Source organism: Lithobates pipiens, unplaced genomic scaffold (genome assembly GCF_037356315.1).
Source record: "Lithobates pipiens isolate NorthernLeopardFrog02 unplaced genomic scaffold, aLitPip1_a1.2 Scaffold_8, whole genome shotgun sequence".
In the NCBI taxonomy this organism is placed as follows: Eukaryota; Metazoa; Chordata; class Amphibia; order Anura; family Ranidae; genus Lithobates; species Lithobates pipiens.
In genome coordinates this window covers 416449700-416468863 of record NW_027507903.1, presented here as the reverse complement: position 1 = coordinate 416468863, position 19164 = coordinate 416449700, and the positions used below count along the sequence as shown (strand labels likewise).

Genomic DNA, 19164 nt, shown 5'->3' with positions numbered 1-19164 from the left:
TCAGCACACACAACAATTCTGTTGACAGAGCTTAAGGTGACTATAGCCCTGAACATGGCTTGGACCGAGAAGAAGGGAACACCCCAAAAGCAAATGTAAATATTAGTGCATGTAAAAAAAAACTGCCATGGTGAGTACTCCGTTAATGTTGTCAAGGACAGGCAAACTGCTCATCTCTAGTTCAAAATGATGAGAAATTTAGCTAGCTGCATTAAATGCTAATAGAGAATTCAGTTGCCATGCTACAGACCAGTAGAAAAAGCTTCCTCTTTCAGTGCCATTTCATTTTCTTGTGATGGCAATATTTGGACCACCTAAAAGTGAAAAGCGACTTAGGCAATCTATACAAGGCCTGAGATTTTCAATTTGTGCAACCAGTTCAGAGTCACTTGGTCGACAATTTAGCAATGCCGGTAAAAGTGAGACAATTAGTTTGTGTAGCACTGTGAGTAAAACAGGATTGCATTTTTTTTTCAGGTTAAAAATACAAGCTTTCCTTATCCTCTACAGCAGTGGTCATCAACCCTGTCCTCAGGGCCCACTAACAGGCCAAATTTGCAAGATAACTGAAATACATCACAGGTGATATCATTTGCTGCTCAGTGATTGCAGTATTCTAGTCTGCATTTCCCCAAGGTAATACATAAAACCTGGCCTGTTAGTGGGCCCTGAGGACAGGGTTGATGCCCACTGCTCTACAGTCTTCCTGTGAAAAATCGCACACTCCACATGCTGAATGTCACAATTTTACTGTAATGAGTATAGTGGAACATGCTTGTGCTCTGACACGGCTGTTTGTAGCCCAAGTTAAGTGTATACAGGAAAAAGTGACAACACTTCAGCTGAGCTGGCACCCTACGAAAGGGAGTGTCTGTGGATATACCTGGCTGCTATGATCACTGGGAATGCTTTAATTAAAGCAGAACGTATAAATTAAAGGTCTGAAAATTTTGATATTACATGAACATGAGTAAGAACATACTGCTGGTTTAACTAGGTTTTAGATACACTTCCACTATTCAAGTATTAATAAACACTTAGGAGTACCAAAAGTACTGATTATTAAACAAACATTGAAAATCTCTCTAGTCAATCAATGAGCATTTCCTTTTTTCACTGAAAAAAGAAACGTTCCCTCATCTTTCGGCAATCCCAGTTGTCCACTATATCATGGAAAAAAGCTGTTTTGGATCATGACAATACTCTGTCTGTGTAGGACAGGAAGACATTACACAGCCCATTGTTCTTGGTGGGAAAAATGGTATATATGGCAACTCTAAATTAAGGCATTCATATACTTCAGACCAGTGGTCATCAACCCTGTCCTTAGGGCCCACTAGCAGGCCAGGTTTGCAAGATAACTGAAATACATCACAGGTGATATCATTTGCTGCTCAGAGATTGCAGTCTTCTAGTCTGCATCTCCCCCAGGTAATACATAAAACCTGGCCTGTTAGTGGGCCCTGAGTACAGGGTTGATGACCACTGCTTTAGACGACAGTCTTCAGACAGCTTAGGGCAGAGTCAAACATCCGTGGGGCAGACCCAATAACTGAAAATCATTCTCAGGGCACAAAGCAACTAGACAAGTTAGAAAAACTGATTGCTATTGTTTTCCATATGATAAACTGACACTGGCAGACCTCTAATGCCAGGAATGCTTGTGTGATCAGAGAGTTTCTTCAATGGATGAAAGCTGATTGAAAAGGCATTGTGAGAGTTTTATATCTGTACGGTTTATAACCTTATAGGTTTTATCCCTTTAACGACAACAGGCCATGTTTTTGCAATATGGCACTGCATTACTTTGATTGACAATTGCGCGGTCGTGCAATGCTGTACCCAAATAAAATTGATGTCCTTTTTTTCCCACAAATAGAGCTTTCTTTTTGTCATATTGGATCACCTCTGTGGGATTTATTTTTGGCGTCAGACAATTTTGAAAAAAAAACTATTTTTTTTCATTTCTGCTATAATACAAATCCCAAAATTAAAAAAAGAAATCAAATTTCTTCATCAGTTTAGGCCAATATGTATTCTTCTACATATTTTTGGTTAAAACGATCTCAATACGTGTATATAGATTGGGTTGCACAGAAGTTATAGTGTCTACAAACTATGGGATAGATTTATGGACTTTTTTTTATTGTTTTTAATGGTAATGGTGGTGATCAGCAATTTTTATTGGGACTGTGACATTACAATGAACACATCTGACACTAAGTGACACTTTTTGGGGACCAGTTACACCAATACAGTGATCAGTGCTTAAAAAAAATTACTGTTACTGTATAAATGACATTGCCTGGGAATGGGTTAACATCAGGGGAGATCAAAGGGTTAAGTGTGTTCTCTGGGAGTGCTTTATAACTGTGTGGGGGGATGTACTGACAGGAAGAACACAGAGATCGATGTCCCTGCTTACAAGGAACAGAAGATCTCCGTGTACTTCCCTGTTAGAATGGGGATCTGCCTTGTTTGCACAGGCAGATCCCCGCTCTACCTTTCTGTAGAGCAATCACGGGTGGCTGCACGAAATGATGTACAGGTATGTTGTTTTACACAATAAAGCTGCCATACCACAGTATATATGTGGTGGGTGGTCTTTAAGTGGTTAATAAAAATGATTGGAAAAGAAAAGGCATTCTGTGATGCTTAGATCATGCACTACCATCCAACCCTTTTTTATGTTTGTTACTACAGGTACTTATATAGTGCCAACGATTTATGTAGCACATATATATTGTACATTTACATTGGTCCCTGCCCTCATGGAGCTTAAAATCTAAGGTTCCTAACTCACATTCATACATACACATAATAGGGCCAATTTAGATAGAAGCCAATTCATCTACCAGCATGTCTTTGGAGCGTAGGAGGAAACAAAAGTAACCAGAGGAAACCCACGCATGCACAGGGAGAACATGCAACTGCAGGCAGGTAGTGCCATGGTTGGGATTCAAACCAACAACTCCAATGCTGCCAGGTGGAAGTGCTAACCACTTAGCCACTTTACTGTTTACAGTGCAGATTAAAGCAAACAAGTGATTGAAACTGTAAAGTAACACAGCTTGAAAATATGTAATCAAAACCCACTGGTAATGTGGTTCTTGGTGGGTCATGTAAATGTGGGTAGTTTCATCAATTGCATTGTAATTCAGGCAAGCACAGGATTTGACATAGAACTGTAAATGTTGCTGACAAGGGCAATTTAAATCAATTCAGTTTAATGATACATGATGTAAGAGTCAAAAGGCACTGATGACAAGCAAGCATTATCGATATTATTATGTAAGAAAGGATATCAGGTTTGTGAACAAACATCAGTAAAAACCAAAGATGAAAGCTGAAGCACAGCATTGATGTTGTCAAAAATTAATGTATTACTTCATGTAGTACCAGCATTTATCACAATGCTTTACAAGGAGCAAAACATAATTAAAGGGATTGTAAAGTATTAAAAAATAACAAACATGTTATACTTACCTCCACTGTGCAGCTCGTTTTGCACAGAGGGGTCCTGAACCTGCTCTTCTGGGGTCCCTCAGCGGCTGTCTGGACTTTCCCCCGCAAGTACTTCTCACGTTCATGTGAGCTCCCTCATATGTTGAGGACTGCTTGCGGGCACGCTCCCGTGATACAGCCGGTGGCTATAGCCGCTCACTGTATCACTCGGCTCCGCCCACTGGCACGCCACATCATTGGATGTGATTAACAGCAGTGCAAGCCAATGGCTGCGCTGATTTCAATCCATCCACTCTAGCCAATCAATGGCCAGGCTGAGCGGTGAAGAGCATGTTGGAGGTGAGCGCGGGACTTTCAAGGGGTCAGGTAAGTAAAATGGGGGGATGGGGGTGGCCGGCACTGTCAGATGTTTTTTCACCTTAATGCATAGAATGCATTAAGGTGAAAAAATGTTTACCTTTACAACCCCTTTAAATGCTGATCTACTCAAGCCTTTAATAAAAGGTTCTACAGCAATCAAACACATACAGTCTGTGGCTAACTGATATCCCAGTACATTTTTGGCTTGTGGGATAAATCCTAAATATAAAGAAAAATCATGCAAATACCATACAGCCATGTGTCACTGGTTAAATGGCAGATTATAAAAAGAAATAATAATTCACTAACACTAAACTGCACAATATTGTTTGCACCTAGCCTGTCCACAGTCTGTACATGTTTGCAAACCTGACTGAGAGAACTGTATCTGCTCCACATACCTGTTTAAATCAGTAGTGCTCCCTATGTAAAGGCAAATAGGCTGCTACTTTGCATGGGAATTTCCCCTCAGCCTAGTGAATGAGGTCAAGCTCAGCAAACTTCCATCATCAAATCACATGCTAGCAAAAATACTGTGGTTTCTTTTTTTTTGCATGTCATTGGATATTCTTTTCAAATTTAATTCATTTAAGCTAAGGAAAAATCCCATTGCACAGGGAACAGCCTATTTTCCTATAGTAAATTGATCTTAGTGTCTTACAAGAAGCTATAAATTATAAATTGCATACTGCACTGCTGTCATGCAATCACTAGAGAAACTAATTACAAAATACTGAGAAAAAAGGCAGGCCCTGCATTTGGTATGTGTTAATATAGTTTAAAAGTACAGTTATCTTTTATTTCTTATAATGATTCTCAAGCGCTTTTAGGCTTTTAGGCTCAACAGGTGAATGTCACAGCTGTCAGATGGCAGGTCTAGACGTGTTTGCTCATTAGTAACTTTGTAAGCACTTAAAATAGTATTTTAAACAAATGCATGTCTACATTTCTTATGAAACCAAAATTTCAAGCTGTAATAAGGAAAATGTTATTCTATGGGGAAGCATATAATAAAATAAAAGGATCAGCTGGGACCAAAATAGCGGACAGTTCTTGTCCATGCAAGTTTAATTGTCCATCTACACTTACTGATGAAAAAAAGAGTGAAAAGCTATATTTATTTGGTTAAGCGTATGTTTAAATATAAATGTGTGGAAAGCAATAAAATAAGCCAGGCAAGACTAAACACAGAGAAGTCTCCACATGTAAAACAAGTGAATAGAATTAGGCAAACCCACTGGAAATGTGCCAGCTTAATTTGTATCTTGTTTAATCTGTGTATGTGGAAACTGACTATTAAGCAAAACGACATAGAATAAGCAAATACCAGTATAAACATAGAACACAAGTTGAATATTAGCATCTTATTGTAGGTTAAGGCCTAACTTAATGTGATGTTTATGTATTTAAGGATAAAATTAGAGATGGAAACACATTTCTTGGGGATACATGGCTGTGCTTTCAATAAGACCACCACGCGTTTTGTTTGCTCAGCCCAAATGCACCAAGACTATGGCTACATTATTCCACGCAGCATCTAAAATTGGTACTGCATGATGGTTAAAATTATGCAGCCTAAAAAACAACCCTAAGGCTGGATTCACACCTATGCAGTTTTAGTGCTTTTTGCATTTTGTAGATTTTCACTACAGCCCATTAAACATGGTTTCCTATGGAAAACGTTCTGTAGCGCAAATCTGCAAAATGCACTAAAAATGCATAGGTGTGAATCCAGCCTTAAGCCTAATCCCACCAAAAACCTGTTCAAATGTAATTGACCAATTCTAGCTTCCATTTTAAAGATACACCCATTATGCCATCCCCAGTCAAAATCATTATATATATATATATATATATATATATATATCTCCCCTTATACATCATATATTTGACCAAACATCTGCACAAGAACATAACTTTCAAATATCGGTGCCGTAAAATTATGTGACATACGATTTCTAAATAATGACAATAATAGCAATACAAAAGGAAGCAGATAGCAAAACTAAAACTAGCTAACTGTGGGTGGGTCCCTCAGCATTCCAAACTTATTAGTTGTTAGTTAGTTAGTTGTTATTACTTCCATACGTTCTGCAGACAAATCCCAAATTTGCTAGGATAGCACTGTAGCATCTGTCCCAGTATCTGAAGTGGCATAATTGCCTTCAAAAACAACTGTACAGAGATAGCAAGAATTGCCCTCGGTTTTTAGACTTATACCCAAAGCATGTCTAGGCATTATTTATCAATTTTACTGAGGCTCAGAAAAGGTTACAGTTAGAAACACAGCACGTTAGTTTTATTTTTTTTTTAATGCATTTGATCAGGTACTAGAAGCACAGAGGGGAGGACTGGTAGGCTGAGATATATAAAAATAATACCATTTTGTTCTTGAGTTTAATTTATACTTTACCAATAAGAAAGAAGAAATAAATGTTTTTTTTCTGCAGCTAAACATCAATAAAAATATTGTGTAATTTTCAGCTTTATTTGAAGTGCTTGAAGTAGTAAGGAGAAAAAAATGCTTACAGAAATGCAATTCCAAGTGGTTTTCTTTAAGGTAAAACTCATTTTGCATAATTCTTAAAGTGGTTGTAAACTCTGTACAACCACTTTTACCTACAGGTAAGGCCTATATTAAGGCTTACCTGTAGGTGCTGGAACTATCTCCTAAACCTCCATGGTTTAGGAGATATTTACAAGATATGCTTGCGCCAACGTCATCGGCGCATGCGCACTTTAGAAAGGGCACGGTTGTGCTGTTTCTAAAGGGATTGTGCCGTGACTGGCAGCTCCTGTACACATGCGTGACATCACGCGACAGAGATGGAGTCCGGAAGAGGGGTGAAGCTGGACGCTTCCAGCCGGCGGGGACATCTGTGACATTGCAGGCTTCGTTTTCAGATAAGTGACACATAATGGGCTACTATGCGTTGCTTTAACTTTGCAGGGAAATAAAGAGGAAGTAAAACGCATCAGGGTTTACTTCCTCTTTAAGTATGGCAATGAGATGACAGGTTTATTTGGAAAGTACTTTAGCTGACACCACAATTTTAGAAATGCAAAATATGGAATTACTTTGTACTTTATTTAAGGCAACATTAGCAGAAGCTGTGTAAAATATATATAGTTTTTTATTTATTAACTTTTATACTGTATTAACATTTGGATTGTAAATATGTCACTTCTGTCACTGTGGATCAGTTTAGAAGGGAAGCAACACAGCCCTACTGCAGCAACAAATCATACTTGTGATCTAGTATTTTAATAATATACAGCTATTTTTTTTACCTGTACATGGACTGTTGATGAGGTCACACATATGAGGTCAGGTGCAAGGCATTCCTAATACAGAAGTCTATAAAATAAAGCTGTAGTCCAAGAGCTGAACCAATCAACTTTGTGTTGGAACCGTGCTGCCACTAGCAGCTAGGGTCCTGGTGCCCACCTGTGCTCATTTGGTACTTATTGTACATCCCTGCAGACAAGAAGGACAATGTTCTGGTTTCTAGTAGTTAAATGGCTTGTTTATTAATTTCACACGATCTTTATTTTCTCTATGTTGTCTATCCCTTTTCCCTGTTTTTCCCCCACTGATTTGTACAGGAGGTATAATACCAGAGATTACTCTCAGTCTCTTGTCATTTTTTTTAATGATAACTATCTTCTGATATGTGCTCGCAGTCTATAAATTACTTTTAAAACACATCCCCAGTCTCCAAGAACTTCTTTAGCAAATTGCATAGCCTCTGAAAATCTTTGTTCATCTTCTGTACCATATCTACAGTTCCTAATATCATACCAGTCCTGTGGTAACATTAGGGGCCACACTTGAGTCCCCCGATATCATAAGGCTTAACTACCACTGGCTTGAGGGTTTGAGCATCTGCATTCCCCAATCTCGCCTTACCATTGAATCTTATAAAACATCCAATAGAATTACCGGAAGAAGTAATAGAGGACATTTTATTAAATACATGGTTGGGCAACCCAAACACTACATCCTATATAAGTTTTAATGTGTTTATTTATTTTTAAAGTCACTTTTTAATCATTTTAATGGAGAAGACCAGCCTGAGATCGCTTGGCTGGGCTTCTCCTATGGGTCAGAGAAGTGCTAGCCGCTGAGAGGCCGATCATCGCCCCTCCACAGCTTAGTGCCCCAATGAGCATGGAGGAGCAGAGAGGAGAGCTGCTGACTGACAGGCAGAAGCTATCCGCTTGGGGAGCTGTAAAAAAACGAGCCATCGGCAATGTTCGACGGCTCAGTTCTCAGTGCAGAGTCGCCAGGGGACAGATGCAGCATCAAAATGATGCTGCATCCACAGGTAAGTATAATGGATAAATAAAAAAAACAAAAACCTTAATTCTCTTTTAAATCAGCAGCGTTCATTGCAGTATTACCCGCCATAAGGGTCTTTGTTCAGGCACATATGTGTTCAGATTGTTCTCCTGCATTGTCACCCCCTTAAATAGTAGCTGCATAAAAGCTGCAGGACATTAGCAGTACTGAGAAGCAACAAATGATAAAAAAAGGTAAAAACAGTATTTTAATAAAAAATTCAAAAAAGAAGGTAAATGTTTATGATACACAATGCTTTAGCAAACTTAATCTAATTTGTTTAGGGTTTACATCTGCTTTAATAAGCCTATCACTCATATAAGCAGCACCATTAGCATGTTACGTAAAAAGTGCCTCGCTCATTTTGTGTCTTTACAATTATTTGGTCACAAAACTATGCAATCTATAATGTACTGTGATCAGATGGCAATGTGGCTGAAGTGCTCCAGACTAATTTCTAGATTAGCTCAGAATAGCTGTTCATTAAGAGCGCGTACACTGGGGAATTTTTACAGACAATATGGAGATTATTGTGGGTATTCATAGCACTGCACCTGTGCTAAATCAGTTTGAGTTACCAAGCTCAGGATGTCCATAGAGCAATAAAATGTAGGACATAAACTCTATCAGGCCATATAAAGAACACGCTGCAAAGTGTGGTAAATCAGGGCAAACAATCTGATATTACCATTAGCTTATTTATACCAGCCATAGAAAAGAAAAATATCTGCTTGCTGACTACTTTGTGTGACTGCATATTGATCCTTACTATATTGAATATACATCTACAGCATTTCTGCTGCATTCTACACACTTGAAATACATATGCCTACGCAACTAAAAAAATATATGGATGTCTTCAATGCTAAATGTTTTAAAATTCTATTCAGCCAACCTTGTTTACTTGGGTACCACTGCCAAACATCATGCCCTAAGCAACACAACTTTGTCAACGACCCCACACCAGCCTGTGACTAAACAATAAAGAAGCAGAAGCTTATTAATGAGGTCATCCCTGTGCTACCCGCTCTATAAGCATGTTCATAAATTTAGAATGAGGCCCATAAGGAACATGCATTGAGCCTTTTGAATATGCATGTCACCTGCTACAGTAAAGTATGGTAGAGTGCAACGCACCCTACCATACATTGCTGCAACATATATGTTGGAATGGGCTCTGAAAATACTATATAAAATATTACAGACCTCACAGGCTCAGCATGGTGACCCTCCATCTCCTAGAATCCTGCTCTGCATATTTATAGCAAGCTGATATCAGTATAGAATTCAGATACTTATTCACTAAGCTATGGGAACTTTCAGTGACCATTCCCTACTCCTTTAGTAAATCAGCCACTGTGAGCTAGTATAAGGTGAAGATGTTTACATGTCAATCATTCAATTATGTGCAAGAATTATTTCATTTTCATTGCACACGATTGAATATTCAAAGCGAACACAGCTTTAGCATGTTTACTAAGATACGCAAATTTTGCCTACTGCTTTAATCACTTCCAACCCTGGAAGGTTTTACCCACTTCCTGACTAGGCCATTTTTTGCGATACAACACTGTGTCGTTTTAACTGACAATTGCACGGTCATGCGATGCTGTACCCAAATAAGATAAATGTCATTTTTTCCCCACAAATAGAGCTTTCCTTTGCTGGTATTTGAGCACCTCTGACGTTTTTATTTTTTGCGCTATAAACAAAAGAATACAGACAATTTTGAAAATAAAACAATATTTTCTACTTTATGCTATAATACATATCCAAAACAAAATGTAAAAAAAATATTTTTTTCACCAATTTAGGCCAATATGCTACATATTTCTGGTAAAAATCCCAATAAGCATATGTTGATTGGTTTGGGCAAAAGTAATAGCGTCTACAAAATAGGGGATATATTAAGGCACTTTTAATTTTTTTATTGTTTTTACTGGTAATGATGGCAACCTACAATATTTAGTGGGGCTGTGACATTGCGAAAGACAAATCTGACACTAACTGACACTTTTTGGGGACCAGTGACACCAATACAGTGATCAATGCTAAAAAAATGCACTGATCACTGACACTGACAGAGAAGGAGTTAACTACAGGGGCGATCAAGTGGTTAAATGTGTTCCCTCTGAGGTGTTTATAACCGTGGGGGAATGGATTCACTGGAGGAAAAGAGAGATCGTGATTCAGCTTAGCTGAAACACAATCTTTCACTTTTCCTCCCTGACAGAGCAGCAGTGTACAGTTTGTTTACATTGGCTCACTGCTGCTCTGTCTCTCCTGTAAATGATCGGCGGGTCACAGTGGATATCACGGCCGCCGGACCCAATGATTGGCTACCGATGTGTCCAATCACAGAGGGAGTGGTGCGCTAACAGCACACGCCCCCCTGAGCTGCATTCACAAAATCACGTACAAGTATGTGATTTTGCACACCCTGGCACAGTAAATGCATGTGGGGTGGTCCGTACCGGTTAATGCATCCACCCTATAGACTTTCAATGTAAGGAGGACCAGTGCAATGTAACAATTATGCAAATGGGGAAAAGGGTTATGTATGTCTCTGTGCATGGAAATAGTGCTAAGGTACAAAGTGAAACAATTGCTCTGTGCAGCATGTGCAGTGATCTTGATAATCAACACATGATAATAATATTAACCACTATAAATTAATACATAAACACGCAAATGGTAGGTGTATAGAGGTGCGAGTATTGCTAAATGCAGTCTTGGAACAAAGAAATATTATAACACATGGTGATAATAACAAACAAATAAAATGTCCAATAAACCACCCTGGACTCTGATATCAGAATATATAACAGTCCCAATAAAGGTTGTTAAATAGGTGATGTTCCCTTCACCGTGAAACGTGAAACTAATGGCCAATGCCAGGCCGATCCACTGCAGTCAAGGGACACCTTAATGTGCAGAAACCCCTCACCTTACTGCTGTAAGGTTACAGCGTGAATAAATCATATGCTGTGGGCAGGGGATTTCAAAGGGTCCCTCTTTGTTGGATTCAGCAATGGATCATAGGTATGGGCACAGCCTTCACCTCCAGTTGGCTCAGTTAAAGTAATGGATATGGAAGAAAGATCCCAATAGCATAATACCTCTTAAAATTCAAATTTATTAAAAGTAGATACACTCACTGGTATATAACACGCAACGAGCGGCGAGTTTTTATGCTTATTTCACTTCCGGTGTCCACCTATTGCTCCAATCCCAACGCGTATCGTCACATCATGTGACTTCATCCCCTGTGTTTGCATGTTTATGTATTAATTTGTAGTGGTTATTATTATCACCATGTAAATATAAGGGGTGTTTTATGTGGCGCTACCTAAATAAGTGAATCCTAAATGGATCCTAATAAATGTGAATTCTCAGTGAAGTATATAAATTATCATAAATAAATCTAATCCATATAAAAAACTTCTTATAGTGCATCAATTTTCAGAAAGATATAAAATGCAAAGGGAATGTTACCAATATCACAAACGTCAAAACTAATTGTATAAATAAATCAATACATGCAAATGTGCAATGGTGTAGATCACAAAGCACACAATCAAGCCAAAAAAATTAATTAAAATAGTGTTGCTCCCAATAAAAAATATTAACAGTATCACAAACGTAAAAATTAATTTGTACAAATAAATTAATAAGTGCAAATGTGCAAAAGTGCAATTCGTAAGGCACACAATCAAACCAAAAATATAAAGTAAAAAATCGTGTTGCTCCAAACAAGCTATAAAATGCAAAGTGCATATAAATCAGTCCACTCAAATATGTCCAAATTGTGCAATCAGTCCAACGGATGATGATAACCATGCAAAGTGAATAAGGGTACAGATTATACCGTTCCTCCACACTTCAGTGCTTATGGTGCACCCCTTGTTTCCCCCAGCCTCTCACCTCAAATCAAGGTCCCTAAGGACCAGATCAAACTTCAGGGATAATGGGCTGGCAATCTTCCACCTCCTCTTAAATATAACCTCCGGGACACCAACTTATAATCTCCACAATTCCCAAGCCGGGTTATATCATAATGGGGAAAGAGAATAAAGGGACATATGAATCCAGTAATTCGTGAATGTAAACAATGGTACTTCCGGTCTCGGCCACAACCGGAAGTGACGATCGACACCTAGCTCCTCCCTGATGCGTTGCGTCACATAACACGTGACTTTCTTTCCCTTTATTCTCTTTCCCCAAACATGTGGAAGAAGGTGCTCTGGTCAGATGAAACCAAAATCAAACTTTTTGCCCACAATGCAAAACGATATGTTTGGCATAAAAGCAACACAGCTCATCACCCTCAACACACCATCCCCACTGTCAAACATGGTGGTGGCAGCATCATGGTTTGGGCCTGCTTTTCTTCAGCAGGGACAGGGAAGATGGTTAAAATTGAGGGGAAGATGGATGCAGCCAAATACAGGACCATTCTGGATGAAAACCTGTTGGAGTCTGCAAAAGACCTGAAACTGGGACGGAGATTTATCTTCCAACAAGACAATGATCCCAAACATACAGCAAAATCTACAAAGGAATGGTTCACAAATAAATGTATCCAGGTGTTAGAATGGCAAAGTCAAAGTCCAGACCGGAATCCAATCGAGAATCTGTGGAAAGAGCTGAAAACTGCTGTTCACAAACACTCTCCATCCAACCTCACTGAGCTCGAGCTGTTTTGCAAGGAAGAATGGGCAGGAATTTCAGTCTCTCCATGTGCAAAACTGATAGAGACATACCCCAAGAGACTTGCAGCTGTAATCGCAGCAAAAGGTGGCTCTACAAAGTATTAACGCAAGGGGGCTGAATAATTTTGCGCGCCCCACTTTTCATTTTTTTATTAGTTAAAAAAGTTTCAAAAATCCAGTAGATTTCGTTCCCCTTTACAATTGTGTCCCACTTGTTGGTGAATCTTCACAAAAAATAAAAATTTTATATCTTTATGTTTGAAGCCTGAAATGTGGCAAAAGGCTGAAAAGTTCAAGGGGGCCGAATACTTTCGCAAGGCACTGTATGAGTTAGGCTCAAATGAATGTGTATGTATAGCCAAAACTGTTTTTTTTTCTTAGTTTAGGATATACCAGAGAAAGTTTAGACCCCCTGTTAAGCTTTTATTGTTGACTGTGTCCTTGCTAGGAAGAATTACCCTCAATATTTGTCCTGGTGTCATTGAGACACAAAGTGATTAATCCAAATGTTTAGAATTGCCACTGGAACAGAAATAAAGGGGAACATATAAAACCTGGACTCGTGTCTCTTGGACTCTTCTGGTTACAGCTATCTAAGAGGGAATTCCCCCTTCTTTAGAGATCACTTCTTCCTGAATCTTCCCAATGAGACACAGACAACAGAAAATAAACTTCCAGGACTTTAACCCTTGCTTACGCTATTCAAAAATTAATAAAAAGGTTTAGGTTATACAGTACCGCTACTTTACCCATTTTAGCAGAGGTCTATCTATCTATCTATTTATCTATCTATCTATCGATCATAGCCTTCTTCCCATTTATCCATCCATCCTTTCCATCTCCACCTGCAAAACGTTGCTATGCTCTGTGCCACTATAGGGTTATTTTCTATATCTATGGTCGTGGTAAGACTTGTGCTTCAGTTCACACACATACATATGTATACAACCTCCTCTCCTGAGGCTACTGCAGATTAACATTGTTCATTATGTGCCCCCCTGCGGAGCAAACCTCTGAAGCTAGGAAGTGTTCAGGAAGTTGCCTGTTACTTTCACTGACGCCACAAAATGTAAGCTATTCACTGCTTGTCTATATTGTACCATAAATATGTACTATACCAGTGCTTGCACCTTTAGTAAAGGTCTGCATATAAGAAAATACAAAGTAGGCAGACACAAATGACAAAAGGACTAAGCTGACATGAACTTTTTTTTTCCTTTTGCAATAGACAAGCCACGTGGAAACACTGATGCATGAGTCAGACATTATAATTAGTTGCTATGCAAGGAACATTCGATATTTTTTTTTCTATACAGCATCTCACTTACAAAAACTGGGCTGACTGTATAGTATCTGCTCAAGAAAGCGAAGACGCATCTCTTTTTACAGGTACACCTCATTGTATGTTGCAGCACTTCTTTCCACTGTATCCAAATAGCCTCCAATCACACCTGAGTGTACTGGAATCACAGACAGAATCGCATGATTCTGCCCCCGATTCCAGAATCACGGCAAAATGTAGGACGTTAATTGCACCCCAAACATAGTGCGATTTTCCCACGGTTGTCGTGTGACAAAGCACACTAAAATCATGGCAAAAATGCAACGCCAAACGTGTTTGGCTCTGTGCCAAAATTCAGTACATGAGCTTCACTGCCACATTTTTGGAGCGGAGGGAGGCCCATTTAAATGAATGGCGCCGCTCCAAAAATGCGCCACAAAAAATATAAACAAAGCTAAAAAAAATGTGGTGCAGCAGGTGTCGCTCCAGTATGCTTAGGTGTGAATGGAGCCAAGATTAAAAGGTGTAGAAAATATCTAACTACTGAAAAATCATTTATGGGATTGATCAATTTGTAAACACTTCCTAAACCTCTTACATCACAACAGTGACTGGATGGGAAAATCCACTTTGAAAAATTGATCCTCCACTCAAGACTGTTTGGCAAATAAATGTTCATACTGGTTGCATAGTTTACAAGGACATAATCATTGTCTAACCCATGTGCAATTAAGTGGACCAAGCAACTATCATGTTGATACTATGGGCACCTGAAAGAGCATATTAAATGCTTATAGTTGCAATATTAGAAATTAGATGGCACAATTCAATGAACTATACCTAGCACATTATAGAAAATTATGTCTCACCTGCCCAGGCCCCCTTAGAGTGGGGAATAAAGCCTCGTTTTCACTGAACATGCTTTTCAGTTGAGGAAAATTTAAAGGCCTCATGAAGTTGATATCATTTTTATCTGACATTGTGGAATAGCAGGATTTGTAACACTGACCCTTAGGATCTGTTGGTGCCATCCTAACTTCCATATACTTCAAAGTACCATCTGAGTTCAAATGTAGAGTTGGGTGATACTGTCCCGTGTAGTGATTTGGCTCAGAATCATCTTTGCAACACCACGCTGGACCACCGCTATCTTTTTTCAAACATTTTATCAGCAATATTGTGAAGGTAATAAACGATACCGCACTTATTGCCACCAAAGAAATAATTAAATACATTGTTATTTCAGAACTGTTTGTTGAACTTGGAAACAAATCATGGGACTTCATATTTTCCTGGATTGTAGTATCTTCTAATGTAATGATGATTGTCATGGTAGCAGACAAGGGGGGTTCTCCATGATCACTAACTGAAATAACCAAACTTTGTTCTTCATTTTCATTTTCCTGAAAACTACGGGTAGTCCTAATTTCTCCCGTTTGGGAAGATATAGAAAATAAAGATGAGTCAGTGGCATTGACAAAGTTATATACTAGCCATGCATTATGACCAGAATCAAGGTCCACTGCATTTACTTTAGTAACAAAGTATCCACCTGGGGCTGACCTTGGTATCTTCTGATGGGAAAGGAACTCATCAGAATGCTCAGGGTAGAAAATTGATGGCGAATTGTCATTAGCATCTAAAATAAAGATATACACAGTTGTATTGGAAAACAGTTTTGGAGATCCAGAATCCTCAACTTTCACTGGGATTTGTAAAACCTGGACCTGTTCAAAATCAAATGAACGCTGTGCATAAATATTTCCAGTTTTTGAATTAATATATACAAAAGATGATATTGTGGAACCTCCAACTTGGCCATCAGTAATTGAATAAACTAAGCTGGAATTCTCTCCTTCATCTGGATCTGATGCCAAAACCTCTACAAGCAACTGTCCGGGTTTGTTGTTTTCTTGTACAGTGGCACTGTAAGTAACTTGGGAAAAGGTGGGCTGGTTGTCATTGACATCTGAGATTTTTAAAATGATTGTTTTTTGCGTCCTTAGAGGAGGAGACCCCATGTCACTTGCAACCAGGTCAATGACATACTGGGACATTGTTTCCCTATCCAAGGCACCATCTGTAATTAATGAATAGTGATCATCTGAAGATTTAAATTTAAATGGTAAATTAGAGGGCAGCTCCAGTTTTACCTCTCCATTTAGACCCAAATCTTTGTCATTTACTCTGAAGAGCCCAACAACTGTTCCGATTGCTGTATCTTCAGGAACATCTGTCATTAAAGAGGTCAGCACTATCTCCGGTGTATTATCGTTGACATCGTCAACTTCCACGTGAATAACACAGCTCCCCTCCATTTCTGGCACACCTTTGTCTTTTGCTCTGATGGATAACTCAAACGACCTTGACTCCTCATGATCAACTGGCCCAATAACAGAAATAACCCCTGTGCTTGGATTTAAGGCAAATATTCTTTTAATAGAATCTGGTGTGTGATCATCAAAGGAATATTCAATTTCACCGTTGGCACCTTCATCTAGATCGGTGGCATTAAGTTTTAAAAGTATCGTATTAACAGCAGTGTTTTCCCTTAAATTCATTTTATAGGATCCCTTTTCAAAGGTAGGTGGATTGTCATTTAAATCCATGACAATGACATTTATTTGTGTAGTTCCAGACCTTGGGGGAGTGCCTCCATCTACAGCTGTAAGGATAAGGTGATGTCTGTCTGCTTCTTCTCTGTCCAAAACTTTTTCTAACACCAGCTCTGGAATGACAGTTCCATCTTTACGGTTCTTTACAGACAGCGAGAAATAAGGACTTGGTTCCAGTTTATATTGTTTAATTCCATTGGTCCCCACATCCAGATCGTGTGCGCTTTCCAAAGTAAACCTTGCTCCTGGACTTGCTATCAATTCTGTAATCTTTATAGTTCTTTCATTGTTTGCAAATATGGGAGAGTTATCATTTATATCCAGAATCTCTACCATGACACGGTGTAGCTGTAGAGGGTTTTCTATAACTACTTCAACGGGTAACACACAGCTTGTGCTTGAGCCACACAGCCTCTCCCTGTCTATCTTTTCATTCACTACCAAAGCTCCATTTTCCCAGTTCACAGCAAAGTATTTTCTGCTTCCCTCTGATCCCATCCTAAGCTTGCGTTTCGAGAGATCAGAGATTTTCAGTCCCAGATCTTGTGCTACATTTCCCACCACTGTTCCTGGCTCAGACTCCTCCACGACTGAATAGCGAAGCTGCCCAGAGACCCAGCCCCAGCTACAAAGGAAAAAGAAGCACTTTACTTGCCATTTCCAAGTCTCTGCTGAGTTTTGAATGTCCATAACTTAAACCTTCCCTCCAAGCAGCGTGACTGCTGTCTCCGAATCCACATGTAAATCCTAGGAATTAAGTGCATCCATGGTGCACAAAGGGACCTTCATAGAGTAGCACATTTGTATCCAACTTGCTAAATACATCCACAGAACTCTTATCAGAGCAGCAGCCTTCCTTTCTCTGTTGCTGGAGGAACGCTTCACAAAACCAGGGGGGGGGGAGAAAGGATGACAGCAGAGGCTCTGTTGTGTGTTGTGTGCAGCGCGGAAGGATCAGATGTCATCTCTGCCCTCTACTGGTCACTGTTGTTATTTAAAAACTGCAAACTGGAATAATATAGTGCTATATTTAAAGACACAACTAAAAGAAACCTTCCAACTTGTGCATTTCTGCAACTCTTTAGTTTTCTGATTTCTCCTACTGAAGACTTACATTGTTTTAAACAGTTTCCTCTAAAAATGACAAAAAAAAAAACTGAAGTCACAACTAAATCTCTATTTCGCTAATAATAATAATTACTACATGAAAAATTATGTTTAGTGGTAATCCCTATAAAACTATTTATTTTGTGTTAGCTTTTGTAATTTTTTTAAGCATGGTTGTATATTTTTGGTTAAATATACATTTACACACAGCAGTACACACAATATTAAAGGGATGATTTTCTATGTGTATAATTTAGTTTTGAAGTCTTGTAAACAGAGAGAAAACTATGTCATAAAGTAATGTCTACTTTAGTATAACATTGGCATTCCTTTAATTTGGCACTACCACAACTAAGAAAGCATTTAATCAAATTACAGTACATTCAGAAGTCCCAAATGCGATTCCCTTTGCAACATAGAGGCTTTTATATGACAAGAATTTCAAACACAAAAACAGGATTTACACAGGTACTCTATAAACACAAATATATTCTTTAAAATCTTCATTCATGATTTCACCTTTAATAAAACCAAGTGCAAATCCATGCTATTAATAAAATCCTCTTGTACTTAAAAAAGTAACTATACTATAACATTATCCTACCCTGCCTCCAATACCTTTATACAATCATCATATTTACCTTTGTTGTCATCTGAGTTTGAGGGTCACTGTTGGGAGGATAATCCCACGCATTTCTTAGAGTCTACTTCATCAAAAGTAGCAAAAGGAGGCAAGTGTTAGACTACTATAGTCCAGTAGCCAAACCTCTAAAACATCTGTGATAGCATTCCATCAGTAGTCTATGTCCAAAGATCTAGAAAGGGAGACTGCAAAAGATACCCCTGGATAATGGCTGGTGTTAGACCCAGAAAGTAACAGATTTGTTAGCTCCAATCGGTACAATATCCTATATTGCCCTTCTTATCAAGGTCATAACACTGATCTTTTTATTTGCACATAGATTTCTCTGACCTGGGATGATTAAAAAGAGTTCTGACTGATTGCACTCTTTTGACTCACATTGGAAAGATAAGTTAACTACAGGGTTTACCCTGGGTATGGGCCTGTTAATTTTTTTCTTTCTCTTGGGATTGAATGAATGTCACTATGTGCATACAAAAAGATCAGAATGTTATGACCTCAGTAAGATGGGCCTTATTGGATATTATACTAATTGGGGCTAAAAAACGGGTACTTTTTTGGGTCTAACACTGGTCATTATATCGGCGTATTCTTTGTCTTCCTCTCTGTAACTTTGGAGATATGACATGAGGGAATGC

General features: G+C 38.7%; 1 protein-coding gene across 50 annotated transcripts in view; it reads right to left on the bottom strand.

Annotated features, from left to right (window-relative positions):
* The window catches only part of LOC143964452 (protocadherin gamma-C5-like), a 568154-nt gene that overhangs the window by 35716 nt on the left and 513274 nt on the right, over positions 1-19164 (bottom strand). For 2 of the 50 annotated variants that reach the window (XM_077474206.1, XM_077474211.1), the window contains exon 1: positions 15031-17680. The exons of the other annotated variants lie outside the window; for them this stretch is intronic. In XM_077474206.1, the coding sequence (XP_077330332.1) occupies positions 15031-17466 (2436 nt within the window). In that variant the 5' untranslated portion in view covers positions 17467-17680. Of the gene's footprint in view, positions 1-15030; positions 17681-19164 lie in introns of those variants that run through there. 50 annotated transcript variants of the gene reach the window in all.